The 27,368-nt window shown below is 58.6% G+C and overlaps 1 protein-coding gene and 1 long non-coding RNA gene across 4 annotated transcripts in view; one reads left to right on the top strand and one right to left on the bottom strand.

The window, feature by feature from the left end:
• KDM4B (lysine demethylase 4B) overlaps positions 1-27,368 on the top strand; it is a 137,992-nt gene that overhangs the window by 61,974 nt on the left and 48,650 nt on the right. Inside the window, 2 exon segments of the mRNA XM_072787714.1 lie at positions 19,891-19,940; positions 23,870-23,973. Coding sequence (XP_072643815.1) covers positions 19,891-19,940; positions 23,870-23,973 — 154 coding nt within the window.
• Positions 7,199-12,660, bottom strand: LOC140611031 (uncharacterized). Of its 3 annotated transcripts, none has more exons than XR_012012418.1 (5): positions 11,723-12,660; positions 9,557-10,432; positions 9,161-9,447; positions 7,754-8,947; positions 7,199-7,641 (listed from the first exon to the last, which is right to left on the bottom strand). It is a non-coding gene; the product is annotated as an uncharacterized lncRNA (long non-coding RNA). The 3 variants fall into 3 exon arrangements; XR_012012419.1 differs by having other exon boundaries at positions 7,754-9,285; positions 9,375-9,447; XR_012012417.1 differs by having other exon boundaries at positions 7,754-9,447.

Raw genomic sequence — 27,368 nt, 5'->3', positions numbered from 1 at the left:
GTTGTGCCACATTGTTACCTCGTCAGTCTGCTGAGATCCTGTGAGAATTCCACCGGCTTCTTGCTTTCATTCCACTTGTCTCTGTGGTCTGTGGCTGTGCAGAGGCTCTTGATCATCGAAACCTCTAGCTCGGAGAGATTTACCTTCCAGGTAAAATTTGGAGAGAGATTGATGGGGTTGGTGATGACCATTGCACAAAGGCCTGAATCTCAGCCCCCGTGTGGTCCTGAGCACATGAGTGGAGGCAGGTTCTGGTAGGCAGTGTCACCCCAGTGCTGCCCAGGAGGTCGCAGGGATGGCTCTGTGACCCCGTTCCCCCCCGCCCCCCATGACCTGGTCAGGCTGCAGCTCTGTGGAGACCCCTGTACAGGCCCCTGGAGACGGCTGCCCTCTGCCCCGGCCCCACATCTGTGAGCAGGGCCTGGTGGTGAGGCTTGTGGGGTGAGGTGTATGTGTCCCTTCCCTGGGGGCCGTGGCAGGCTGAGTGCAGGTGAGGAGCCTCTGGCTCCCCATACAGTCCACAGGCTGGGGCTGTGTGCACGTGTGCACGTGTGCACGTGTGTTTGCACATGAATGTGAGAGTATGTGTGAATGTATTTGTGTGTGTGCGTGTATATAAAAGTATGTGTGTGTGTGCACATGTGTTTGTGTAGGTGTAGGAGTACACATGGATGTGCGTGTGAGTTCATGTGTATATGTGTAAGTGTGCGTCGTGTGTGTGATGTATGAGTGTGTGTGCTGTGGTCCCAGCTCACTGGTCTGCAAGGTTCCTAGTGCTGCCCCCTCCCCCTGGGGCTGGCAGTGGAGGGAGGGGGTGTCTGTGTGTCTGTCCCCCCTCCCCAAGGCCACATCCCAGTCCTGGCCTCACGCGGCTCCCACAAGCGCCACTAGATGGCGCCCCGACCCTTCAGCACTGGCTGCTGCTCCCTCCGCTGGTGGAAATTTCCTGGGTTCTTCCATCCTTTCTGTGGACTCCTGGCCCAGCAGTGAAGGCCCCAGAGGCTCCCTGGGAGCAGCAGCAGGAGAGTGCTGACTGCCGGAGTGGGCGTGGGAACATTCAGCCCCTCCGCGGATGCCCACGTGTTGGCCCACGTCCACCAGCCGGAGGGATCAGAAAGCGAGAAAACCACCTTTTCTTTAAAACAGAACAAAACAAATAAAAGGAGCCACTGCTGAGTCCTGGCATGCACCAGCCAGAGGCAGGTAGAGCTTCAGCCATGGCCCTGCCTGAGGAGGGGGTGGCCTCGGGCCACCTGGGGCAAAGCCTGTGCTTGTGGCGGCCAGCGAGGGTCACAGGGAGGGTGACTTGGGAAGTGGCCTGGGAGCCCAGGGAGGCAGCTGGTCCCGGCCAGTGCCCAGAGCGGGGGCTGGCTTGGAGGGAGGCAAGGGAGACGGCAGTGGGAACGTGAGGGTAGCAGCCCCTGGCTGAGGGGGTGGCTTGGGGTTCTCCATGCCACAGCCCCAGCACCCCCGTCCCCTGCCATCCACCCTCCCCTGTGTCCACCTCTTTGCCACAACCCACTCCTGAGAGCCCTAGGGCAGTAGTCATCATGGCTGGCATCAGGCACAGCAGTGGTTCATTCAAGGGAAAGAATGTTCCAGGGATCCCTGGGTGGCGCAGCGGTTTGGCGCCTGCCTTTGGCCCAGGGCGCGATCCTGGAGACCCGGGATCAAATCCCACATCAGGCTCCCGGTGCATGGAGCCTGCTTCTCCCTCTGCCTGTGTCTCTGCCCCTCTCTCTCTCTCTCTGTGTGAGACTATCATAAATAAATAAAAAATTAAAAAAAAAAAAGAATGTTCCAGAAGGCATCTTAACTTTGGTCTTAGTTCCTGGTCCTGAAGGGGGATGGGATTGCACACGGGGGTTCCTTGTGCTGACCAAATGTGGCCTGTGGGAAGCGGCTTCTCAGGGTGCAGCTGTGTAGGGTCTGCTGCCAAGGCTTCCTGTCCTCCTGCTGCCCCCACCCCCACCCCCTGCAAGCTCCCTGCTCCCCAGCCCCAGCAGCTCAGCTCAGGTACCATGCCCTCTCCCCGGGACCTGGGTGGGGGCCACAGGTGTTGGCACCGCACCCCATGCTCATACTAGCTCCGTGTGACTTTGGTGAATCTCCCTGTACCCTGTGAGGGCAGCGCCCTCGGTCTCCTCCCCTGTGCCCGCCCCCCCCCCCCCCCCGGGTCCCTAGCCCCCAGCAGGGGCCTGGCCGAGAGGGGCCTCTGTGCCTGTCCGGGTGCCGGTAACATCTCCATGGGAACTGGTTCTCAAGGCCGAGACCCCGGGGGTGGGTGAGGTGCCTCTGGTCCCTGGACTGGGGTGGCTTGGGGGGCCGCTGTGTGGCACCCTGCTCCTGGCCCTTGCCCGGGGCCCTGGGGGCTGCTCCCTGCAGACGGCGCTCACGTGCCTGTCTCCCTGACTGCGTTGTGCCTCTTGCGTCTGCAGCAGCTTAATTGCAACCATTTCCGAGTATTTCGGTAGCATTTTTTTTTTTTTAAGTGTCGACGTCCTCAGGTTTACAGCGTTTTATGAAGCCTTTCTGAGTCTGTTGCTACTTTGGTAGTGTGATTTGTGTGTCACAGCGGCATGAACAGCCTGGTGTCGATAAAAGCGTGGAATTGCTTCAAAAGGCCGGCATTAGGTGGTGCTCTCAGGCAGCAAGGCTAAGAATATCCGAGCGTTTGAGAGCTTCAAAATCCCTTTTGAGATGGGGATTTAAAATAGACCTGGCACTTGCAACTCAGCCTTCCCGGGGCCCAGTGGGTCAGCGAGTGGGCCTGGGCACGCGGGGACGGCCGTGAGATTCTACGCGGATTCGGTGGCTCAGGCCGCAGGGCTGTGCTGGGAGGGGGTGGTGCTCAGCATCCGGGGAGTGGAACTGCCATCCTGGGGCCACTCCACCAGCGGCCCTCACAGCCACTCCCGCACGACCTAGGCCCTAGGCCCTGTGACTCGGGTGGGGAGATACAAGACGTGGGAAAGACCCCCCACCTGGCCCGGCTCGTTGCTCAGATGCAGCAGCGCACACAGCGTTCCCGGCAGCATCGCCTCCTGTTCTCCCTGCGGCTTCCGGGTGCACGGGGCGGCGCGGGGAGGAGGTGGAGGACAGGCCTCCCAGAGGTGGGGACAGCCAGCACTCTCTGCAGGGTGTTTGCCTGGGCCCCAACCTTGGCCCTCAGGCCCGTGACTCAGCAGCATCCCCTCAGAGCTGTGTTCCCAGCAGTTTTCTCGAGGTTTCCACAGCGCCCTCCCCCACCCGACTGCTCCCATTTGCCTGGGGTGCGGTCTTTCAGGTCCTCCTGGGCCCCCGTGGCAGGGAGCACGTCCTCAGATGCACACGTGTACCATAGGCCTGCCTGAGTGCGCATGTGCCATGCATGTGCATTCACTCGTGCACGCATGTGCACTCACACAGGCTCCCTGCAGGGGGGCTGGGGAGAGGGTGGCTCAGGTCATGCTCCCCCAAAGGGCATGGGGCCTGCTCTGCTCATGCACAGTCCTGGGTGCGATGAGCGGATCCTGAAGAGCAGAGGGGGTGAAGGGGGTGGTGGGGGGGATGGTACTGGAACTCCACCTCTCCGACCTTTAAGAAGCCGGGGTGTGCAGGGCACTGGGCGCGCTGAGAATTTCTCCTTTTGATGCAGCCCCACCTAGGGTTTCTCTTTGGCGCTTTCCCTCAGGGGAGTTCCTCGGGAGAGGGCCTGGGCGGCCTTTCCTTTGTTGCGGGGAAGCCTGACTCCCTGCGGGCACAGCCATCTCCGCCCGCGCGTGGTACCGTGCGGGCCTGTGTGCGTGCGCATGCACACCTGTGGAGCGTGCAGTGTGTGTGTTGCACGTGTGGGTACATGTGTGCATTTGAGGGCATGTGCTCCCAGCCGTGGGGCATCAGGAGGGAAGAGCGTGGTGGGTGCGGATGCTGGTCAGCTCCCGTGATACCTGTTCTCTGGCCACAGCGTGGGGGCGAGGCTGGACGTGCTGCGCCCGGAATGAGTGGGACGGTTGCCCAGGGAGGTGGAGCAAGGCTCTTTTGGGGAAGGGGGCTGCTGGGCTGCTCCCTTGGCCCTTGGCTGTGCGCCTGCCTGGCCGGGGCCCTCAGGGCCTCCCTCAGGCCCACCTGAGGCTGCATCAACCCACCTCCCAGGTGCAGTTCCTTTTGCACACGTTAATCCCTCCCAGTGAGTCTCCCGGCCTCCTCCTGTGTCCAAAGCAGGCTCCCCAGGCCTGGCTGCAGGTGGCACTGCTGGACCACACTGCCGAGCTTGGCCCTAGAGGGCCTCGGTGTGGTCTCCAGGGAGCCCGGGACGGGAAGTCCAGGTGGTGGATGGAGCCCAGTGAGGCTGCCCTGGGCCGCAGCCCCGGAGGCCCACGGTGGAGAGGGTGACCACCTGACGGAGGAGGCACCAGGAGAAGGCTTGGAGACTTCCTGGCTTCTGAGTGCCCGGCTCGGTGGGGACCAGAAGAGCCCCTCATCCAGTGACAGGAGTAACTCCTCCCAGCTGCCTGGCTCTGGCCCATGAGAGCCCCCGGGTGTCAGGGGAGCTCGGCTCAGCACAGATACGGATAGCGGTTGGTAGGAGTCTGACAGCTTCACAGATTGGCTTTAGTAACTCAGTTTCCCAGCACCGGGTCCTGTCACCCACACAAGATGCAGAAGGGGGAAATAGACACCCCCACTTCCCACCCCTGGGCCAAACCCCCATTTGGGCATCTGGGGACAAAGCCTCGTGGCAGCTCAGTGTGACCGCCGTGCCTGGGGAGGCTGGATGGAAAAGACCCACCAGGCTGCCGGAAGGAAGGCAGCTCCATCTGTGCCTCGTTAGCATGCTGGGGAACCCGGCCAGGCTCCGCTTTCCTCAGCCCCGGTCCTGCGCGAGGGTGACAGAGACAGCAACAGAAGGAGTGTCTCAGAGCAGGAAGTTCCCCTGGGAGCAGATTCCCACGGAGGCAAGAGGAGTCAGAACCCCAGCAACGAGAAGGTCGTAGAGAAGGTGGTGAGGTGGATCGCCTGGCGTGTGGGTCCGCGCTTGGCTGCGGAGTCCTGCTCTCGGGGCCCGTGACCGCTCCCCACGGCGAGCTGGGATCTGTTTGCAGAGTGGCCGGGCCCTGCAGCCGGAGTCTGCCCTCGGGTCTCGAGGCCTTGCCCCAGACAGGCCCCTGGAGGAGTTTCCTGGTGGGGCCCAGTCCCCTCTCCGCAGAGGGAGCCCCTTCTGGATGAAGATGACTATGTCCCAAATGGCCCACTGAGGCCCTGAGAGTGCTGAGCTAGACCTGCTGAGGCCCGGCTTCCTGGCCTGTTGGTTCCGGGTCGGAGCCTGTGCTGCCTGCTGCTGGGCCTGTGGTGACGCTCGGCTTCCCTGTTGGATGCCTGGGGCCAAGGGCCGGCAGGGAGAGCTTTCTTGGTCCTTCTTGCAGACTCTCCTCTTGGGACCGTGACCACGGCAGCAGAGCCGATTGCCTTTTGTTCTGATGTGCCTGACCTGTGTGCCCGCTGTCCCCTTCCATGGGGCCTGTGTGTGGTGGGGCGACCGGTGTGACTTCCCTGGCCTCTGAGCCGGAAGTCCTGCATTCTGGAGCCTCTCTGAGCTGGGCAGTCTGCGGTGTCTGGTCCCCTGGGGTGTGTGCAGACGTGTGCCATGTCTGCACACATGTGACCATGTGCCATTGTCATGTGTGTGGTGAGTGCATCATAGAAGAGATGGGAGAGCGTGTCTTCACGCAGGCGGCGTGAGCCTGTTCTCCGGAGAACCCCCACCGGATTGTGCCCAGAAGACCTGGGACCTGGCACTCCAGGAGGTCACTAGAGCCACTTCCCCACCTTCCCCATAGCCATGGGGGGCCCTGGCCGGAGCTTTTGCTTCCAGTTGGGTTTTGCACCATGCGCTCTGGAGCTTGGTATCATGGCACTGCGCCGCGTTAGGATCCATAGTTTCACACCCTGGCCAGGAGGGCCTGTGCGCAGGGAGCTGGCGGGGTGATAGCCGTGTTACCCCCCAGCCTGGGTCCCCTCCCGGGCTTTGTAGAGCCCTTGACCCCACTTCTTTATCAGAACCACAGCCCTCTGCTCATCAGGGTTGTGTAGTAAACCTAAAAAAAAAAAAACCCTGAAAGCTGATTTTGGCATCAGAGAATTAACTGCTGATGCTGGGAAAGTCAGACCTTGGCGTCTCAAACTGGGGTATGAGGTGTCACCAGACTGTGAGCATAGGGCTGTGTCGTCGATTACCACGGCAAGGACGACAGGCCGTTCTGGAGAGCTCTTCATGGCATGGTGCAGCGCAGTGCAAATTCCAGATCATTCCATGTGTCTGATTCACTTTTTCCAGCGTTACCCACCCTAGTCTAATCGCCTGGCGCCACTCCGGCAACACCTGACAGCATGTCGTGTGAGGGCACGTGCCAGGGGGCCGCTCGGGGTGGATCAGAGGACCCGGGAAAGCTGGCGCTCTCGGGGTGCTCTCCCCGGGAGGCTCTGCTCGGCAGGTGGCGGGATCCGTGCCCGTGGGCTGGCTCCTTGCATCTCGCGGCGTGCTGGCGGGGACAGACACAGTTGGTGTTTGTTCAGGGAATGCAAAGTGATTTTAGCATCGCGCTAAGCAGAGGAAGGTCAGCCTTCTGCTAAGGAAGAATCTCACCATATGCTCTCCTCGAACAGCCAGTGAGAGCGGCCGGGGGTTCTTGTGCTGCTGCAGACCGAGTGACGCCTCGCCTCGAGCCCGGGCCGTGGCTGTGGGGCTTCGGGAGCTGGGCTCCTGGCGTCGGAGGCCACCCCAGGCAAACGCTCCGCTGCGGCCACTCTCCTTCTGCCTCCCGTGTTTGTCACCGGCCTCTTTACGCACCGTTTTGGGTGCATACTTTGAAAAAAAACTCTCTTTTTTTTTTTTTTAAAGAACTGTTTGAGGGCAGCCCCGGTGGAGCAGCAGTTTAGAGCCGCCTGCAGCCCAGGGCGTGATCCTGGAGACGCTGGATCGAGTCCCACGTCAGGCTCTCTGTATGATGCCTGCTTCTCCCTCTGCCTGTGTCTCTGCCTCTCTCTCTCTCTGTCTCTATGAATAAATAAAATCTTAAAAAAAAAAGAACTGTTTGAGATTTATAGAAACACTGAGGAGCTAGTCCAAGCATCACCTAACCCCACTCTGATTTCCCACTGAGCTCTGCGCTCAGGCTGGGGTGCTGTTGCGCTCAATGGACCAGTGTTGATACATTCCTAGTAAGCAAAGTCCACAATTTATTCCTATTTCCTCAGTTTCCCCGATGTCCCTCTTTGGTCCCAGCATCCCCTAGGACATGTAGGCGTCACATCTCCTCAGGTTCCTCCGGGCTGAGACAGTTTCTCAGACTTTCCTTGTGTCTGATGCCCCTTGACGGTTACGTGGAGGATGGGGCAGGGCTTTTGTAGGAAATCCCTTCCTTGGGTCTGTCTGGGGTTTTTCTCATGGCGAGGCCAGGGTGATGGGTTTTGGGAGGAAGAACCCGGAGTGAAGTGCCCTCCTCCTGGGGCTGTCTCGGGGGAGGGTGCTGTCACTGCGGACGTTGGCCTTGGTCCCCTGGCTGGGGTGGGTGGGCAGCTGTCTTCCCTGCAGGGTCACTCTTCCAGTTTCCATGCTGTTCTGTTTCAAGTGGCTTCTTACACAAACAAAAGGAACTGCCACTATCAGAGACGGGAAGAGAATAGAGAACAGAGCAGCCTCGTGTTAGTGGCCACGGTGATTGGACGTGAGCCTCTTGGCAGGGATTTTTTGATCTGTTTCTTTTCTCCTAACCTGGAGTTGAGGCGGTTGTGCTTTTCTGTGACCAACCAGTGGGCTTGTGAGCTGCATTTAGGGGCTCACAGTTCCGTAGGTCAGAACCGAGGCGTGGGCCAGCTGGGTCAGGCTCTCTGAGGCTGGGATCGAGGTGTCGGCGGGCTCTGGGGAAGGTCCACTTCCGGTCTCAGGTCATTGGCCGAGTTCTGTTCCTTGCAGAGGTTGGAGTGAGGTCCCACGTACTCGCTGGCTGCCAGCTCTGGGCTGCTGTCGGCATCTAGAGGTCGCTCAGGGCTTGCCATGTGTCTCCCTCCATCTTGAGGCCAGCTTGGGATCCCCTCCCACTGGCACCTGGGACTTGAGGGGTCACCTGCTTAGGTCTGGCCCACCAGACTCATCTCCCTATGTTAGTGTCTGCCAATGGGGGCCTTAGTTACAACAGCAAAACCCCTCACGGCAGCACCAACTCCAGCACAGTTGGAGTAACTGTGAGCGGGGGCCGGGGGCCTTAGGGGCATCTGAGAACGGTGTCTGTCATGATGCCTTCGTTGTGGACTGTAACGCGGTGTGGAAGAGCATGCAAAATACGTACACACCCCAGAGATACGTATCTATGTGCCGTTCATCCGGCGACTCCACAGTGAACCCTCGCGTATCCCTGACATGTCGGGGAACGAACCTGCCCCACCGCCCACCCCGTGCGCCCCCTTTACAGTCTCCTCCCTGCCAAGAGCCAACCACCGTCCTTCTGACTTCTCCTCCTCCTGACTTGATGGGACTCGTGTTGCTGCTTCTGTGGGTCCTTTTCCTGCGTGTGTCTGTGGACCTGGGTGACGGGGCTGAGCGGCAGCCAGATTTGAGGGCCCTACAAATAGACTTATTTGTACCTTGCGTTCCTTCTGGGAGTTCGTGGGGAAGACGCACCCTGTTGCACGTGGCAGGACTTCATTTATTTCTGCAGCTGGAGGGTTTTCTGCGTACGACTCTGCCTCCGTCTGTTCATCTGTTCACTGGCGATGGGCACTTGGGCTGTTTCTGCTCTGGGCCAACTGCACACACCACTTTAGCGTTTTTACCTGATGCTCATGTATGAAGTACGGTACTACACCCGAGGAGGGCACTGAGCGATCCTGACGTCAGCAGTGGCTGCGGGCGGTGCTCCTGGCTGCGCTCCCACTGACCCCTCTCTGGTTGTGGCCCCGCGCTGCCCTCCTGTGCAGGTGAGGCCAGGTTGGCCAGACACCTGCTCAGGCCGTGGAGCTTGGAGGTGGTGGGGCTGGGGCCCAGCCCGCCTTTCCCGCCACTGCTCCACCCTGCCCCTCGCATCAGGAGGGGTGGCCACTCGGCTTCAGAGACAGGGTGTGTCCCAGGTGGCAAAGGTGGCCAGGACTTGAAGGTGTGGAAGTGAAAGGACTCTTTTCTTACCGGGTCCCCACAACAGTCACCGAATCAGGCCCTGTCGAGCCGAAGGAGAGATGGAGACGGGAATTGGAGACCCAGGCTGGCACATGTCCCGCCGTCTTGAGCACGTGGCTTTGGCGGAGGTCACGCTGGGTGTCCAGGTGGGGTAAGAGGGAGGACATGTTCCAGAAATTTTGATGGGTGGGTACAGGAGGCAGCGCCCCAGGCTTTTGCTCACCTTTTGCTGGCTGGTGTCTGGTCCCATGGCCTCACTTAAAACCAGGGAGCCTGGGAAGTGTCCAGCTATAGGTCTGGGAGGAGAAAGGAGAGGGGTGGGTGAGCGATGCTTTACCACCTTGTGGGTAGTGAACAGAAGTGGTGTTGTGAGTTAGCTCACCATCCAGCATGAACCACACCTACCGTCCAGGAGACGAAGCTTTGGTGAGCTTACGGTGTGGCTCCACGCCCCCAGAGCAGGGCCAGGCTGGGGGGTGACCAGGAGTCTCCAGATGGGTCAGGGAAGCCCGTAGGACTGAGACGGAGCCCATGGAAGAGATGGAGCCGGGCAGCCCGTGAGAGGGCCTAGCTGGAGGGCAGGCAGCCAGCCCAGGCACATGGGCTGGAAGGTTGTTGGTGGAGGAGTTCCTCCACTCAGCCACACCTCAGCAAGAAGGACACGTCAGCTGGGAGGGCAGGCCCAGGGCTGGGACGTGGGGCCTGGGGCCAGCAGGTCAGGCTAGTGCCCTTCTGCTCCACTGGGCGACACCGTCTTCTGTCTCCCACTCAGGGACACAGACCTTGCTGGCCTGTCGCACAGCCTTGCTGGCTTGGTCTGGCAGGAGCAGATGGCCCTTCACTTTGGAGTCTTTTGTTCAAAGAGTGGCGACGTGCACTGGCCTGCATTAGGAGACACGGGGTTTTTGCTTTAGGGCGCCCGAGCGCCTGCTCCCCGGCCGGAGTCCTCTCTCTGCCCACTGCTCTAAGAAGCTGTTGGTTCTTCTGTTGGAAATGTCGCTGGGCATGAATTCCCATCCCGAGATCCTCCCACCCGGCAGGGTCTGGACGGGGAGCTGCCCGAGCCGGAGAGTCTGCGACTGTTGGTGGGGCCCCCTCCTCCCGCTGCAGAGGCCGAGGCCAGCCTGGCCGGCAGTCGCCTCCCCCCGCCCGTTGCCGTAGACGAGCCATCAGAGATTCGGGGTCTGCATGCAGGGTCTGGTTTCCATGGCAAATTTCTCTCATGCTGGGGAGGTTGCTGTGGGCAGATTTCGGCTCCTCTGAAGGGAGATTCCTGCAAATCTGTGAGTACAGAGAGAAGGAGTCTTTGTCGACTTTGCTTAAAAATCTGGCTGTGAATGTGCTCCCCCTTCACGTTAGCACAGCAGCAGGAGTGGAGAGGCCTGTGGCCTGCGGACGGAGCGGGGCGGCCATGGGCCAGGCCGGGCAGCGCCGCGCCCGCATCGCCAGAACCAGACCTCCCGTCATCGCCAGAACCGGAGCTCCCTGGGGCAGCTCAACCCATGCAGAAGCTTAGCCCTCCCTGAAGCCCCAGCGCCTGGAGTGACCCTGGGAGTGACCCCGAGTGCCCTGTGGCCTTCGCCTCCTAGATGGTAGGCTGAGACACACGTGGTCTCACTCACAGGTCTTACAGCCTCCGGGGACCTGTTTGTAAAGATGGTGTAACCTGCGTGTTCCCCAAAGCCGGTCCCGTAGTTAAGAGCACAACTCCGAGACCCAGGGCTGCCTCTGGTGTGGCTCGGGAGAGCCCATGGCCGGTCCTCTGGTTGCCGGGGCCTCACTGTCAGCCTTGCTCTGTGGGTGTGTGTGACGATGGACGCAGGTCCAGGACGTGGGGAGTCAACGTTAGCAGACCTGAGCCTCCCCACGTGGAAGACGCCCTGGCTGCTCGCAGCCCGAGGAGAGGGCAGGACTCCAGCCACCCTCCCAGGCCCCAACTAGCTTATTGCCACGTCCTGGGCTCCTGCTGCTACGGGTTGGGGTAGCCCACACTGGCCTGTGGAGTCCCTTCCGGCTGCAGATGAAAGGGAACTGTGATTGTTGGCTCTTGTGCCAGCAGCCCTGTCCTTTCAGGCTCTTGGGCTCTCAGACCCGTCCCTGCCCCTTCCTGTTCAGACCGTCTGCGTGTTTCAACACAAGCTCATCAGGGGGTGTCCCTGCTCCAGCACACACTGCCACCGCCGCCACAGGAGTCTGGGGGCCAGAGCGGCTGGCCTGTGGGCCGCGGGGGTGGGCGCGGTGGGAGGCTGCCCCCGGCTTGTTGTAGGAGCAGAAATCCAGGCCAGCTCTACAAGAGGGAGACGGAGGTGCTCTGTGTCAGCACCGTGTCCCCATGCATCTGTTACCCTTGGCTGCCGTGACTAGATGCCCCATCCTCTGTGCCTGCCTCCGGAAGCCTCACCTGAGAAGGGCCCCCCACTGCTTTAAAAACATCAAAAACATGCACGCATGTGACTTGGCGTTTCAGTCTTGTCATATAACAAAAATAATTCGTGGGTCTAAAATAAACCAGGGCTTTGGGGATCAGATGCCTCCAGTTCAGCATTTAATGGCAGGATTGATACCACTTGCCTTGTAAAGTCTCTTTCTTCATTAGTGTAGACTGGCCACATGTGAACTGGGCCCGGAGCCTCAGAGTCCCCGGTTCCCGTGGGGCATTGCCGGAGAGGTGAGGGCCCAGGGCCCCCCGGGAGGCCTCAGCATCCCCTCCCGCCTGCAGCACCTCCTTTATCTCCCTCCGGTCGGCCAGTTCGTGTGGCATCCTTGCCGTGGTCATCCCGTCGGAGACTCCCCGTTTTCTCTGTTTATCTCCTGTGTGCGTTTCAATAAAAATGTCATTATTTGAAATCCTTGACACTGCTTGTGCCAGATACCGAATTCCACCGCCTATTGTCCTGTAAAATGATCCATTAAAGATAAAACCGCCGGGGCTCAATACGGTTCTTTCCTGGGAACAAGCCACCCTGGCCCTTGGCCGATCCTATCTCCCCAGCAAGTGTTTGTATTCGTTGCACAAAGGGGCCCCGGCATTGGGACAAATGAGGGAGGCTGCCTCTCCACGGAATGAGGTTCCTGGGAAGTTAAGATGGGATTTCTCGATAGAAATTGGGCAGGCGTCCATTTGCCGTCAGAGAGTTCCAGGCGCTGGCTCGGGGCAGGGGCTGTGCAATGCAGGCTGGGTTCTTTGCTGCAGCGATGACCAAGAGGGGCTGGAGGGACTTGGAAATGCCCTCTGGTTTCTCTCCCGGGTGTCTGGGATGGAGTCCTGGTGTCCCCTTCTTCCCTAGGCCGGGCCCCCTCTCCCCTTCCAGCTAGACCGGGCTGGTGACGCCTCTTCTCCCTCCCGTCCCAGTGGGCACAGGGACCCCAGGCTCTCCATCTGTGCTGGACTTTGCATCTCTTTAGTCTGTCTGCTGGGTCTTTTTTCTAACATCTTTTCTTTCTCAGACTGCTGTGTGGGGTGGCCCTCTGCCCTGGTTAACCCATGCCACCCTGTGTGACTACTAATAATGCTTCTTGCACACCCCAACCATTGTGATAAGGCCACCCTGCTCACACCCAGCATAGTGACCCCACCACGCTTGCATCATGAGGTCAGCCGGCCCTGGTGTCAGACCACAAGGTGGTCCCCTTGCCTTGTTTACTGAAGGACTAGCTCACAGGTGTAGGGGCCCTGTGATATGCCCCGCGGCTCTCCTGCTCTGGACAGGTGAGCGGTCACATCACCGAGCAGTGCCTGCTTCGAAGACATGCGCACCGGCTCTCCTGGGTAAGACTCTGTGATTCTGTGTCGTGAACACACCCAGGTTTATGTTTGGCCTCCTTTGTGAGGAGGAGCCCCTGCCTGTGGACCACAGACAAGGGCAGAGTCTACCCTGGCGGGTTCCGTGGCCTGTTGTGAGTGTGTTTCTGGTGCAGAAGATGTCAGGCTGTTCCTCACGCCGATTGTTCCACTGCCTTACCGGAATGCTTCATTCTATCGTTTACCGGCTTGTTCTTGGCTTTCCCAAGTAGAAGGTTGTGTTTAAAAGAAAAGCGTTTATCTCTTTCCTTGTAATTGTTACTGTCCTTATACCTTTCTCCTTGACCTATGACAGTGGCTAACGTCGTCAGTGTGTGCTGATGAGTGCTGTGATAATGGGCAGCTTGCCTTGCTCCTGACTTTCCAGAATGCCTCTCCTGCCTCATCATGAACTGTGACCATGGGGAGGTTCCTTCTAGCCTGGTTGGCTCAGAACTTTTATATTCCAAAGGCTTGGAATTTTACATAGAGTCTGATTCATTGGACTGTTTTTGCAACCCTGGGGATAAACCCCTCTTGGTCTTATAATACACTTTGGTGTCTGATTTTCTAAGATTTTATTTAGGACTTTGCAGCTATATGAGACTGGCCCGTCATTTTCCTGTGTGTCTTTGTTCTGTGTGGGTGATGGGGGTTTCCCATTCATTCATTCATTCATTCATTCATTCAAAAATATGCCAGATTCATAGAAGAAGTTCTGATCCTGCTGTCTGGTAACCAGGTACATCAGTTGACACTGGCCCTTTAGCGTGAAGGTTTTGTGGGGCTCTCAGTAAAACCACCAGGTCCTGGTGCCTTTTCCAGAGGGAGTATCTGTAAGTGTCTGCTTCCTCTGACAGGGCTTATATTAACCTGCTGGATGCTGTGGTTCAAGGCCCAGAAGACATCGAAAAGCCAAATAACATCTGTGGCACTGAGCCCAGAAACTGGAGCAGGGACTGACTCATCACTCCCGTGTCCACAGGGCTGGGGCATTGTTAATAGGTTTATCGAGGCATAACTTCCACACCACATGTGAAATGCTGGTCACAGAAGTCACCTGAGGTGCTTGGGCATTTCAGCAGACCAAGTTGGTGTGGCTTGTCTCAGTGGTCATCAGATGAGGGGTGACCACTCATGATGTGTTTCTGTGGGCCCCTCTGTTCCCCTAACCAGCTCAGAGATGGTGTCCTGGCACCTAGGAGGCCTATGGGGAAGCCTGTGCCGTGACTGGGTCGTCCTGCTTGGCCCACCCAGACCACAGGGCAGCAAGCTGGAACTGTTCAGCCAGCGTGTGGCTAGAGCGGGCGTGGGCTGTGGGCCGAGATGGGGCTTTGTGTTTGAGGATTGCAGTAATACTGGCTTTCCGCTCGCCCAGCATGTGGGGGCCCTACAGGGCTGCTGGCACCTGGACCTCCCGTGGCCTCCTGGGCTTGTATGGGTGGCTTGCTCATGCTAGGTGGCCTCCAACTTGACACATGGTCTCAGCACTTCCAGAAGCCTCTGCCTTCTTGTTTCTGTTTCTGTAATTATAGCATGTTAAACGGCCAGGGGCCTGTCTGCCCAGGCCTTGTGCACACACTGTGAAATTAACTTCCTCACCCTCCAACATGCGTCAGGCTGAGCTGACATTTCCAAAGGGCTCCTGGCTGGACCCCTGCTCCTGGCACGCGTTCCTCAACAGAGAGGAAGGCTGGGAGATGAGCCTTCTCATCACGGCACCTGATCGCTGGGAACCTCGTGCGGTAGAAGCTGTCAGGCTGGGCGATTGTCACCGGCAGGGAGTCACACGAGTCTTGGGGCGGGGGGGGGGAGTCAGTGCCACGGTGTTACATGTCCTGACTCCAAGCTAAGGGGCCTTGCAAGAAGGGCAGTTGGGGATTTTGAGAGCCACGGCCCCCAGCAAGTCTTGTTACCCTTGTAGCAGGCAGGAGGGAGCGTGCTAGGAATGACCTCATTACCATAGAAATGCTGGCCTGGCAAGGGCCCTGCAGCCTGGGGCAGCCAGCAGTTCAAGGAGATGAGGGCTGGCGGCTGGCGCAGCCCCTGGGCTCTGTGGGGTGGGTGGGATTACTTCCACCGGAGTTTCACGTTGCTTGTCCTTTGCTCCAAGAGCGTGGGTTTGCTTGGTGGTTTGAGAAGCGGCAATCCCTCTGGTGTCACCAGTCCACAGCCCAGGAGAGGCGAGGCAGAGACCAGCCTCCTACCTGCCTTTCTAAGGTTACGTGTGGCTGTTCACATGGGGTGGGGCATGAGGGGTAGGGGTCGGCTGGGCGCACAGGTGCCATGCTCCCATGCCTTCATCCAAGGCATCCTGCCACCCACCTGGCCAGGTGGCCCCGGGCGCTCACGCCTCTGGCTGGAGGGGGCCTGCATGCCCTAAGCCCTGCTGCTCACCGTCATTGTAACTAATGGCTCCTGAGCAGGTCCCTGCTCTCCAAGATGGTCTGTGTTCCTCTTCGTGACACACTCATTTAATTTTTAACTCACAAGGCATTTGCTTATTTATTTTCATTGTTCTTGATAATAATTCTAAGCCATTAGAGGGGAAAATTATATTCAAAAATGCTGTTTCACACTTTATTTGTTTGATGATTTAGAGCGATAGAAAATAGCACATTTGCTGGCTTTTATAGTCTGATAATTATTCACATCCATCAAGCCATTCCAGGGGAATAAACAAAACACCAAGAAAATGACACTATTAATAGCATCCTCCACGGCGGACAGGAAGACTTTCCCGGGCCGGCGAGTCAGTAAAATGGAAGCGTCCTGTCCCTGGCCAGCAAGCAGCCCTGCCCGCAGAGGACACATATCCTTTTAATTGTCCAGCCCCGTCTGGCCCCGAGAGCTGCCTGGCTGCCAGGCTAAGGCCTCCGGCCACCTAAGCACCTGCCACCTGCCCGGTGTCACAAGCCCTGGAGTGTCTTTATTAGGCCCACCAGGCCTGTTGTGACCTATGCAGACAGAAGCCTCCTGACGTCTGGAGCCGTTCGTGTCCCCGAGACGGCTCTGCCCCCAGCTTAGACTCAGCCTTGGAGCGGGAGCACAGGGCCGGCCGGATGGCGTACCTCTCTAGTGTCCAGGCTGCACCGTGTGCTCCTGGCCGCTCGTAGGCAGGAGAGACTCACCTGTGCGTCAGGCGCCGGGGCTTAGGTGACTGCGTACTGTCTGGACCCAGCCTTGTGGGCGGCTTCGCGGGTTTGAGCTTTGCCTTCTCGGGGTGGCCGTATTGGAGGGGGCGCCTCCACTGCAAGTACCTCGAGGTGTAAAGGAAGGAGCCGGAAACAGTGAAGCTGGGGGCTGCCCACCTACCTGGGACCTATCTGGTCCCTCCCCAGACCTGGGCGTTGCTTCCTTCTGGAATTCGGTGTCTGGATCTGGGTGTGGCAGTTCACCAGCACGCCTGAAGTGTTTCTCCTGTCGGTTGGTCGTTTGAACCATGAAACCGCTGGACAGTGGTGGTCTTTCAACGGCTGTGCCACGCACATCATGTCTGCTCACCTGCGAGGGCCTGGTTCCTGGGGCTCTGGTCTCTCCTCTTGCCTCCCATGTGCCCTATTCCTGATCTAAAAATGTTTTATTTTCTCATTGAAGCCCCTGACGTTTGCAGACAACTGCCTCTCTGAAAAGGCTTCTGGCAAATGATGCCTGAATCTGTCTCTCTCGGCTTTCTCGGCAATTCCACGGCATTAAACCCGGACTTATGGAGCCTGTCGAGTCCTGCTGCAGCCTCTGCAGGGGCACCTGGAGTGGTTGCCAGGGATAACGTTCCGACTTTTTCAGGACTTTCTGGTTTAGTGTTGCCCGGAAGTACTTTGGGTAAAACGTTCAGAAGTGGTGAGAATGTGCACAGGAGGATGGGCTGGTGAAATACAGAGATAAAGACCCTGAACGAAATACTGTGGAGAAAGTTCTGGACTCCTGCCCGGCCCACCTAATGACTGGGACTCACTGTGTGTCCAAGTTGCAGCCGATGCTTCCCTCAGACACACTCACTGCAGCTGCCAGGAGCAAGGACCCTGCTGGGCCTCATACCCTCTGGGCCCCTCTGCTGGCCCAGAATGAGTTGCCCACCCAGGAAGGCCGGCCAGATGCAGCCCAGGCCTGGGGGACGAGCATGTTGGCTGGTGCCATCTCGGGGTGGGTCATGGCCAGCCCTGGAGGAGGTATTGGGCTGTTGGACCAAGGAGATGGCATCGGGGCTGATGTGCAGCAGCACGTGAGGGGATGCCAGCCTCGCTGTACGGGTTTCCTCACGCTGGCCTAGAGAGGGACTGGGGGAGCCAGGGGAGGTTCTGAGCAGGGCCAGGGGCCAGGGGCAGGCCACCTGCCAGCCACCTACCAGCCACCCAGAATGGACTGGACCAGAGCACCTGGGGAGGCTGTCTGAGGAAACCGTGCAAGAACCCTTTGCCACTGGGTGACTGGGGCTGCACGTCCAGAGGGTTTGCAGGTCAGCCAGGTAGATTGATTTTGGCCGTCATATTTGACCTTGTGATGGGGATGGAGGTCCTGGGGAGCAAGACAAATTGCCCCCATGTTGGTGACCAATAAAACCAACTCTGTTTTATGGCCCCAAGAATTTGCTCGATAATGGCTGGACAGATGCTCCTGCCTTGGGGGTTGGTGAACAAACATGCTCCACCCAGATGGCTGCGTGTCCTCCTTCCCTCCCAGAGCCAGGCCCGAGAGTCAGGGATGCCCCCACCAGGTGGCGTGATGACAGATGGGGCTGTGACGAGGGTGGCAGGGCTCTGCTGTGGCGGCCCCATGGGGCCTGGGGGGACTTCTCTCCAGGGGCAAAGGTCTGTCCTTTGGGAGGACAGACTAGCTCTGTAGCCAGCTCACCTGGGTCCACATGGCGGAGGGTCTCCCAGGGCACCTGGCCGGCCGTGGTGTGGAGAGAGGGCTCCGAGGGAACCTATAGCCCAGAGGGCTGGAGTTCCTCCCAGCCGTCAGAAGGGCCCAGCATGTTTTAATAGACGTACAGACAGAGCCTTCACTGACCGCACCTCCTTGGGGCAGACAGCCCCGAGCTCGCTCAGAACTGTGTGTTGTAAGGCGCCCCCCCACCCCCCGAAATCTGAGGTTTGCATCTTGCCGAGCCCCCGGGGTAGGGGGGAGCTGGGGCACATCGCTGGCATGGGGCTTCTCGGCACCCTGAGGCTGTCGCCAGCCTGTTACAAGTGGTGGGAGCCCAGAAGTCCCCGTGGCTGTCGGCTTCCCGTCCACCCGTCCTCTGTAATCCCTCCAGGGGCTGCTCTTCTGAGCGCTCAGCCCAGCGTCCTGCAGTCTGTACTTTCCGATAACAGAGGAGCCACGTTCCAATGTATTAAACTTTTAACATCCACCAGATTCAATTAATCTTATCTTTACAACTCCCAATTACAGGCGGTAATTAAGTGAAAGCAGCATTGTAGGCTGGGGATATTGCATTAATCATCACAGCCTTAGAGCCATAAATTAGTTCCTCCCGTCCTCCGGCATCTTCCCAGAAGGACTGGAATGTTTCATTTCCTTGTTTGGGGGGATGTTAATCCCACAAAGGTGCTTGGGATTGGGATTAACTTTATCGTCTTTATGTAAGTGATAAAAGGCTGTTTAAAGAAGAGTCACCTCATCTTTGTCCAGACAGTGGAAAATTCTCTGGTGACAACAGAATCGAAGGTGCCGTGCCATCTCCTCCAGGGCCCTGTGATGTGCCCAAAATTAATTATTTTCATCCTGTTAGATTAGAGACAGCCTTATCTCCTGCCCCTGCCCCCTTTTATTTTATTAAAAAGCAATAATAACCCTCTCGATTGGAATGGGCTGAGCCAGCTGCAGAGTCCGGGCGGGCTTCCACGTCCTGGGCTGTTGCCATCCTGCCTCCCGCACTGTGAAGGAGCAGGAGGGTGCTCCACGCCACGTGCCCCCGCGTCTGACTCATTCTAGAACGTGAGGTGTGCTGACACAGGGTCTCTCCCCTTGGCACCGTGGACATGGGGAGGGTCACCGTCTGCGGGGCTGGCCTGGGTGCTATGAGAGCTGAGCAGCATCCCCGGCCCCGCCCCCTCCATGCCAGGGGCACCTCGTCCTGCAGTCTTGACAACCACGGATGTCCCCAGTCATGGCCCTGTGTCCCCTGGGGCAGGATCACCCCAGGGTGAGAACTGTAGCCCTGGAATTTCTTCCGGACAGGACTCAGGTGTGGTGTAGTAGTTGTGTAGACGGAGCCTCTACTGTGCCCCTTCCTCCTTGAGACAGACGGACGGACCTGTGCTCAGTGCTTGGTGGCATTAAGAACCATACACCGGTTCCGCCTGCCTGCCTTGGACATGGAGGTTTTCATCCTGCCAAGTCTGGGGTGGCCTGCCAGCTGGGCTGGGGCTCCTCCGCACCCCTGCCTGGGCTGTCCCCACCGGGGAGAGAGTCCCCGCATCCCAGCAGGCCAGCTTCTGCACACAGCATTAGTGAGGATGTCACTCTGGCTTCATCTGTTTGCAAACTTTAAAGTTACATCTTTCTTATTTATGACAGAGCCTCAGGAATCTTTCAAATGTAAAATGTGTTAAAATAAAACTTAGGGAGTGGTGACAAATGAGGTGATTCTCATTCCTAAGGCTTCTTCCCCGGTGGCTCCTGGGCCTGGGGGAGCGGGAGTCAGGGAGGCAGCCACGGTGGGGCTGGGGGCCTCCCTGTCTCCTCTCCCGCCCCGCAGCTCCCATCCAGTGCTTTTTGGGGTTTTGCCTCTTAAGCCTCTTGCAGGTTTGGTGCCACTGATCAGGGGCGGCCAGGACGGCCTGTGGAGGCCCAGGACTGCGGCCTTCTTCCCCTGACACCCACCCTGCTCCCAGCGCCCACCCCGCCTGCACTTCATTCCCACTCCTGCTCCGAGGCCGCAGCCCCAGGGCCCCCTCGGGGTGCGATGGCCACACGACTGATGTGGCATCTGACATGCCCCCTTCTCTCGTAGGTACGCCATCCCGCCGGAGCACGGCAAGCGCCTGGAGCGGCTGGCCATCGGTAGGTGCGCCCCCCGGGCTGGGACCTGGGCTGGGGCAGGCAGCAGGGGGGTGTGGGGGTGTGGGGGGGCAGCCGCATGGTGCCGGGTCTCCCTCATCCCTGGCTTGGTGGCGTGCCGGAGGCGTCACCGTCTGATTTTCCGTCTCCTCTCCCTCCTGTGATCAGATCACGGTCCCCCCACCCCGGGGTTTATCGCATCGTGCACGACGCACAGAATGCCATTGCTTTAAACTCTATTTTCCAATTTGTTAGCATGGAGCTGCCAGACGTGACTGCGGGCTCCCGCAGGCCCGGGAGGGCAGCCGTGTTCTTTTGTCTCCCTCCCGGCGCCTGGCACTGCGTCTCACTCTCCTCTAAGTCTTAAGGTCTGGGTTTAGTCTAGAAAGCGAGCGGTCCTGTGGGGAGCTCCCCCTCTCATGCCCTGCAGCTGCATGGTGACTGGACAGCTGTCTGCTTGTGTGTGTGGGGCCGGCCTCCCTGGGCTCCCCCCACAGACCACCCCCCGGGGCCTCTTGGGCCGATGGGATCGGTCAGAGAGGGTCCCAGGCTGTGTCTGGAGAGGGGGTGCTTGACCCCCTTGGGGTCAGGGCAGGCCCTCGGGACATGGGATCCTTGCAGACAAGCCAGAGACCCATCTAGGTGACGCTGAGGCCCCTGGCCACCCTGACGGAGAGGCAGGAGGGGTTCCCACATTGCTCCCTATCATAGTGCCCTGCGCTCTGCTCTGACATCAGGTGGCCATTAAGTGCCTGGGACGGTGCTAGAGGACCCTGCTGGCCTGAGGGTCTGGCCCTCACTGGCAGGCAGTGGTGGGGCGGGCAGGGCGGGCGGAGAGCCGCTGGACAGTGCAGGGGCCCATCTCATCACCCTGATCCTCTCCCCTGATCGCCATGAAATCTTCCAGAAGGCATCACTCAGTGTTGGCGCAGCCTTCCTAACGTCCTGCCGCCATCCTTTATCCCTTCCTCGTGCCTCCCCCAGGCAGTGGCCACTGCGCTCCTCCCCTGCCTGATTTGACTTTGGAGATGGAAGTGGTGGAGCTCTCTGAAAAATGGGCCTCCTGTCCTAGCTGCTGTCGGCGTGGCCCAGCTGTTCAGCAAATGCCTGCTACACACAGGTTCCCTGAGGACGAGGACAGAGGGAGGCTTGTCACAGACTGGGGCCAGAGCCCCAGGCCCAGGCTTCCCCAGCCCCGGGGAGGTGTTGCCATGTTGGAAACCCAGACTCTGCCTTCGCGGGCAGGGCTGAACCCCACCATCAGGAGCTTCTCCCCATAGAGATGCCAGTTACGGTCCTAGCAAGAAACGATTTCTCTTATTAATATCTAAAATCAGAACCAAATTAAAATGTTTATCTGAAGTATTTTGTTAAGATAGGAATTTAGAAAACCACTGTTAATTTTAAAAGAGAAGTTAAAAAATATCCTTCCGTCTTGTTTTCTTTTCCTGTTGCTGTTGTAACAAATCACTGCAGAGTCTGTGGCTCTAAACAGCACAGTTTTGCTCTGAACCTGAAACTGCTCTGAAAGAGCCCTAATTAAACCCCTAGACTCATTCCCTTGTGTTTGGAGGGTTGGAGGTCAGGGGTCCGACACGAGTCTCAACTGGGCTGAACTCCAGTGCAGGCTCTCCCACCCGTTCCCACCTCCAGGGGCAGGGGCTCTGGCCTGTGTCCCTGTCTGTGGTCATGTGGCCTCCCCTCCGCCTTCCTCCTGTGGAGACCCCATGGTGACACCGGGGTCCCCATCCCGAGGTCCTGCACTTAACCCCACCTGCCGCATGGAAGGGAACATAGATACAGGTTCTCGGGGGCCACTCTTGATCCTCCCACACCTACAGAGCCGTGGAAGAAAGCGCCATGGAGTGGTCCAGGGGGCACTCTGGTGACCACACTGCTGGGGTCACCGTCTTTGCCTACTTCCCTGCTCCTCACGTCCTCCTGGATTTTGCAGTAGCCACGCCCAGCATGTTCTTCCCCTCTGTATCTTTTCTCCCAGAAAGAAACTTCTGAATGATCCGAGTGCCACCTAGAAAAGCTAGAACTGGAGTCTTTGGGGGCCATGGCCACTCTCCCTGGAGCTGGGCCTGCTCCCTGGGTCCTTCCTGCAGGCGGGGGCCCTGCTGCCTCGGGATCTGGCCTGGTTTGCTCTCTGGGTGCATGCAGGAGGCGCAGGGGCCGGGGCTGGGAGAGGACAAGCCAGGAGCCAGAGGCCTGTGAGAACTACCCCATCGTTGCTTTGTGAACTGTGTGGACTCGTGAAGTCCCACCTTGGTGGGGAGACGGGGGGTGGGGCGTCAGCCCTGGGGGAGGGTGGGAGGGCTGGAGGGCTGACCACAGGCTTCCCCTGTGCCTCGCACAGGCCTGAGCTCCCCACCTCAGAGGGAAGACAGGATAGGTTCTAGGGCAGTGAGTCACTGCCCTCCTCCGTGTCCCTTCCAAACTTTTTTGGGGGCATGCGTCACAGATTCCATTATTGAGATGGATGGAATGAGTTTGCGATGAATATGGAAAATGAATAGCCGAGCTCCAAATGGGCTCGCTGGGAGAGTCGTGGAGCCCACGGAGAGAGCATTAATGTGTTGGCGCGTTATTGGTGCTAATCACTTAAAATGTGCGCCTTTATTAGAGCTTTAATGAGAGCCACTTAAACTGTGCATTAAAAAGAGGGACTGCAGAGAGGCCGCGGGCCGGGCGGCAGGGGCCATAACTCTAATTGAAACGCTTTTAGCACCGAGGAAAGTTGCTGGATTCAGTAATCCCTCGCTCTTTCTAGAACCTCACAGTCGTGTCCTTGCCGGCGGGCGTCCCAACCCCCACCCCCTGACACTGTGGCTTAGGAGCCGCCCTCCCCAACCAGCAGGTGTGTGAGTGAGGCCCTGTGCTCACACACAGCACATGCACACACGCGAGTGTGCCCTCTAACTGGCGACCCATCCGGGGTGTGCACTGGCCTGGAGGCTGGGGGCCCACGGTCGGGGGCGGCTCCTGGGAAGGTCGGCTGTGCCTGGGGGGCAGTCCTGCAGGGGGTCGGACCCTGGGACAACCAGCCACTGCTATAGCCCATCCCATACCTCGCCGGCTCTCGGTGACGCTGGGTGAGGAGCTCAGCACCTTTGCCCTGGGCCCTTCTTTATCTACAAGACCTACCTGTCATTGATTTGAGCTTCAGCCAATGGGTGGTCGGGAAATGTCCCCGAACTGCGTTAAGCACACTTTTTAGAGCAAGTGGAGAGATGGTCTGACCTCTCTATGTTTAGGAACATCGCCTTAAGTGAGTTACGTGGTAATACGTGAGAAAGCAAGCATTCCCATACTGGAACTCAAGCCACCTTGTTTGCAGCAGAGGGGCAGCCCTGGGTCAGGCCGCTCTGCCCTTTCCCACCAATCCGTGGGCCTCGGGGGGCCAGTCAAAAGCCAGAGGCCCCATCTCCCCACCTGCTGTGGGGCCCACAGGTACACCCGGGCAGAGCCCGTGCCTGCAGGCGGCCCTTTCTTCCTCTTTGTCTCAGACTTGGTTGTGTGGGGGGTATTGCTCATGACTTCCTGGTTGGACAGCATCTGTTCCCGTGTCCTGTTCCCTGACTGCCACTGGGGGCATGCAACGCAGCAGGTTTTATCTAGGGTGTGCCCAGCGGGGAGGTCTGTGCAGCTGTGCCCTGGCCTTCACCCCACCTGTGACTTCGAGGGTGCATTTTCTTGCACGGATGACCCTGGCCAGCCTGGGCTCTGGACTCACTAACTGGAGGTCTGAGGGCTGCCATCACTGCCACCAGTGGACCACACGGCTTTGCGACAGGGTCCTGTGCCTTTCCTTCCCTTGGAGCTATAGGCTCTCCATACTCCGTGCCTCGATGGGAGGGAAAACGCTGCCCCAAAGAGACCTGCTCAGCTCCGGCCCGTCAGACTGATGTGCATCTTTTCTGCTCCAGGGTTCTTCCCCGGGAGCTCCCAGGGCTGTGATGCCTTCCTGCGGCACAAGATGACCCTCATCTCGCCCATCATCCTCAAGAAGTATGGGATCCCGTTCAGCCGGGTACGTAGGGGCTGTTGTGCCCCGGCCGAGGGGACCACCAATGTCCCAGGAAACTGGCTTCTTAAGCCCAGAGAAGGTTTTAGAACACTGGCAAGCTAGGGGAAGGCAGATTGGCTGGGTAGTCAGCCTGTAGCTCTGCTGTGGTTGGAGGGTGAGGATGGAAAGGGGAGAGTTGGGGGGGGGTCTCGCCTTACCTCCCACCCCCACTCAAACTCAGTCCCCTGCCTGGTGTGGCTGCTGGCTGCCCCCCTGCCTGGTCTTGCAGTGTCGGGGTTGCCATGTGGGGGCAGTTCCTGCCCACTTCCCAGGAAGCCACAGGACAACTGGGCGGGCCCCTCCGCCCCCCACATTGCCCTGGTCTCTGGCTGCACCCCATGGCCCACTGCAGACATCTTTTGTAAGAATGAGTACCTGTTTAGAAATGAAATATCTGGCTCTCCCCCAGCATGAAGACTGTGAACTCACTCAATTTGCCGCTCCAGGGAGCGTTTTGCTTGTCCCTGGGAAAGGCTGTGATGAGTGAGGCCTGAAGCTTGGGGAGTCAGGGTAGGGGGGAGGAAGGCTAGCACCCGGGCCTGGCCTTTGTCAGGGGCTCTGCCCAAGGTGGGGTGGGGCTCTGCGCCCAGGGTGGGGCTCTGCAGGTGTCCACTGCAGCCAGTCCCTTCCCTGCAGACAAGCCGCCTGGATAGGAAAGTCTAGGCCTGTGTCTGCAGGGTGCTCCAGGCGAGGGGGGATGTGCCCAGAACCTTCCGGGGAGGCCTGAGCAGACTCTTGGCTGAGTATGGGGCAGGGGGTGGGGGCAGGCCAGGAGTGAGGGACCCTCCTGGGGATCTGGTTCCCGAAGGTCTCCCTACAAGAGCATTTGTTGGGCACGGGAGCAAGTTCTGCCATCAGACCCTCACGCTGCACTCTTGCCGGGAGTGTCTGCGAGTTGGAAATTGCTTCTGACATTTCAATCAAATCGCCTACAGCATTAGTGCTCAGATCGGGGATTCGCTCTCTCTGTCGGGCTCGTCCATCAGATAGCGGGATGTTCTGCTCTGAGAAATGCAGGTTTCCATGCCTCCCTTCCCTCCCCTCATCTTCTGATTTGAACAACGCTGGTTACCAGGAACCTTGCAGGCAGACAGACACGGCATTGCTCACAGAAGCGAGAAGTACTTGCTTTCCTGTGGTTTGTGGAAAATGTTCTCCTAGGCGGTGCTTCCTGGGGAGAGATGCCAGTCCGAGGAGTCGGCTGGGGGGCACCCTCTTTTCTCCTGCATCACTGTTTGCCTGCACCGCACTTTGTGCACGAGATACCTGCAGATCTCCTGACGGCGGTGGCCCCCGGCCCGGGGCAGCTGGCACTCACAGACCGTGGTCCCCTCTCCGCAGCCGGCCCCTGGCTGTCCACAGGCCATCAGCGGTTCCCCAGGGCCTGCGGGCCGAAGGCCGAGGCTGGGCCAACAGGGAGCAGCGTCCCACTCCAGATGAATGCCCCATCAGGGTCCGCGTGGGTCCCCTCATCTGAATTCCCGGCAGCCCTGGGGGGGAGTGACTCTCGCACTCCACTTATAAATCTTTGTAATGGTATTTACTTCTAGAAGAAAAAGCAGATCAATAGCAGAGCTTTTTAATAATTAAAAGTGTGTATTTCTGTAATCTGCCGCGGACTTCCTCATTTATTCTGCGAGAGCTCGAGGAAGCCGCTGAATTCAGGCTTTCTCCATGACTGGCATTCGGGGCTGGCGTTCCCTTCACTGCTTATTACTTTGCCACACGTCCTATCCATCATCCCAAGTGCCACCTAATTTATTGTCGGGATAATGTTGACGGCAGTGACATGGAGGACAGACACTGTGGGCTCGAGACGAAGCCGCCAGGGTGTAGGTTTTGTGACAGGAGCATCATCTTGCCGTCCTTACGGAGCGCATTTGTGCTAGGCCTTGGTTTATGGAGGGGCCGTCAGGTAATGGAGGCCCTGCAATCTGCCTGAATCGGGTGGAGGCACCTCCCCACACCCCAGCCCCGAGGCCCACAGGGACCCCACAGCGTGCCCGTGAGGCTCCCAGCTCATGCCAGGCGGCCTGCCTGCCTGCGTCCTGATGGAAGGAGGGAGGGGGCAGGCCAGTGGGCTTGGTGCAAGAGCTAGATGATGCTACACTGTCCATGGTCCACTCGGAAAGGATAAGAAAAATCAGTATTTACATTTTAAAAGGAAAAAAATCCTTAAATGTTAATTTTATCTGTCACCCATTTCACACAGTCCTGTGGCAGGAGCCAGCCCAGAGGATCCTTGCTGTGGCCGGGGGTTGCTGGGCCCTCAGGGACACTGAGGGTTCTCTCCCCGCCCCCGCCTCCTACCGTGCATGGGCTTCATCCCCCACACGCCTGTCACTTGGACAGGAATTTAAAAATATAACTTAATGCACGCTGACTTCCCTTGATTGGTGCAATTCATTACTTGCAAAGAAAAATATCTTCGTGTTCTTAAGGACTGGCTTTTCTCCAGGCTGTGTCAGTTTTGATTGATTTTTGACTCTGCGGTTGGTTTTTGGAAGTCCCCCCCCCCCCTTCTCCCATCTCCCGCCCCACACCCCCTCAGGGCTTGACTTCTTGTTGGTTACTTAAATGAATCCAGCAATTTTTACTTATCTCTCTAGAGGAAGAAATAAAGATTAGCGAGCTTGAGAACTCCTACAAAGCTACAGTGGAAAGATGAACAACCTGATAAATGGGGGCAAAAGGAGGTGTGGGCACGTGTAAACCTCGGGGGGTACCGCAGCCGGCCCGGAAGGACACCCCTGAATGCCAGTGATGGGGAGAGTGCTGGGGGGTCCCCAGGTGCACAATGGGTGGCCACTGCAGAAAACCACCCGGCAGGTTCTCGGGACCCCGTGGGAATGCAAGCACGCATGTGCGCGAAGACTGGCCCATAGTGTTCCTGAAGCTCCACTCGTGGGAGCCCCACTCCAGAGCCAGCCCAAGGTCTGTCGCCAGGACGAGGAAGTACCTCACAACACATCTGCACAATGAGATTCCCTTTATAAGCGAGAAGGGACAGAGACAGACACAGGAGCACAGTCCGTGCGAAGCCGTTTCATGAAGCCCTATAAAGGAGCGTAGTGACAGAGGCGCGTCTCACAGTGTCGGGGTTGCTGGTGGCCTGGCCCTGTGCGGGGCGCTGGTTACTCCCAACCCCCGACAACCCGTAACCTGTGGGTTCTACCCAGTGTTCCGTCAAGGACTTCAGAGACTCCCTCCCTTGCCACCAGCCTCGGTCTCCACGTCCGTGGATCGGGCCTCCAGCCCCTCCTCGCGTGTTCGGGGACAGTGGGACTGTTACTTGTCAGCCTTCTTTCGGCTCCCATGTCTTCCAGGATGCTTGAGTGATGGGCTCAGTGCCACCCGGG

The sequence above is a fragment of the Canis lupus genome, chromosome 19 (genome assembly GCF_048164855.1).
Source record: "Canis lupus baileyi chromosome 19, mCanLup2.hap1, whole genome shotgun sequence".
NCBI lineage: Eukaryota > Metazoa > Chordata > Mammalia > Carnivora > Canidae > Canis > Canis lupus.
The sequence above is the reverse complement of the archived record's forward strand: the minus strand, read 5'-3'. Positions and strand labels throughout refer to the sequence as shown.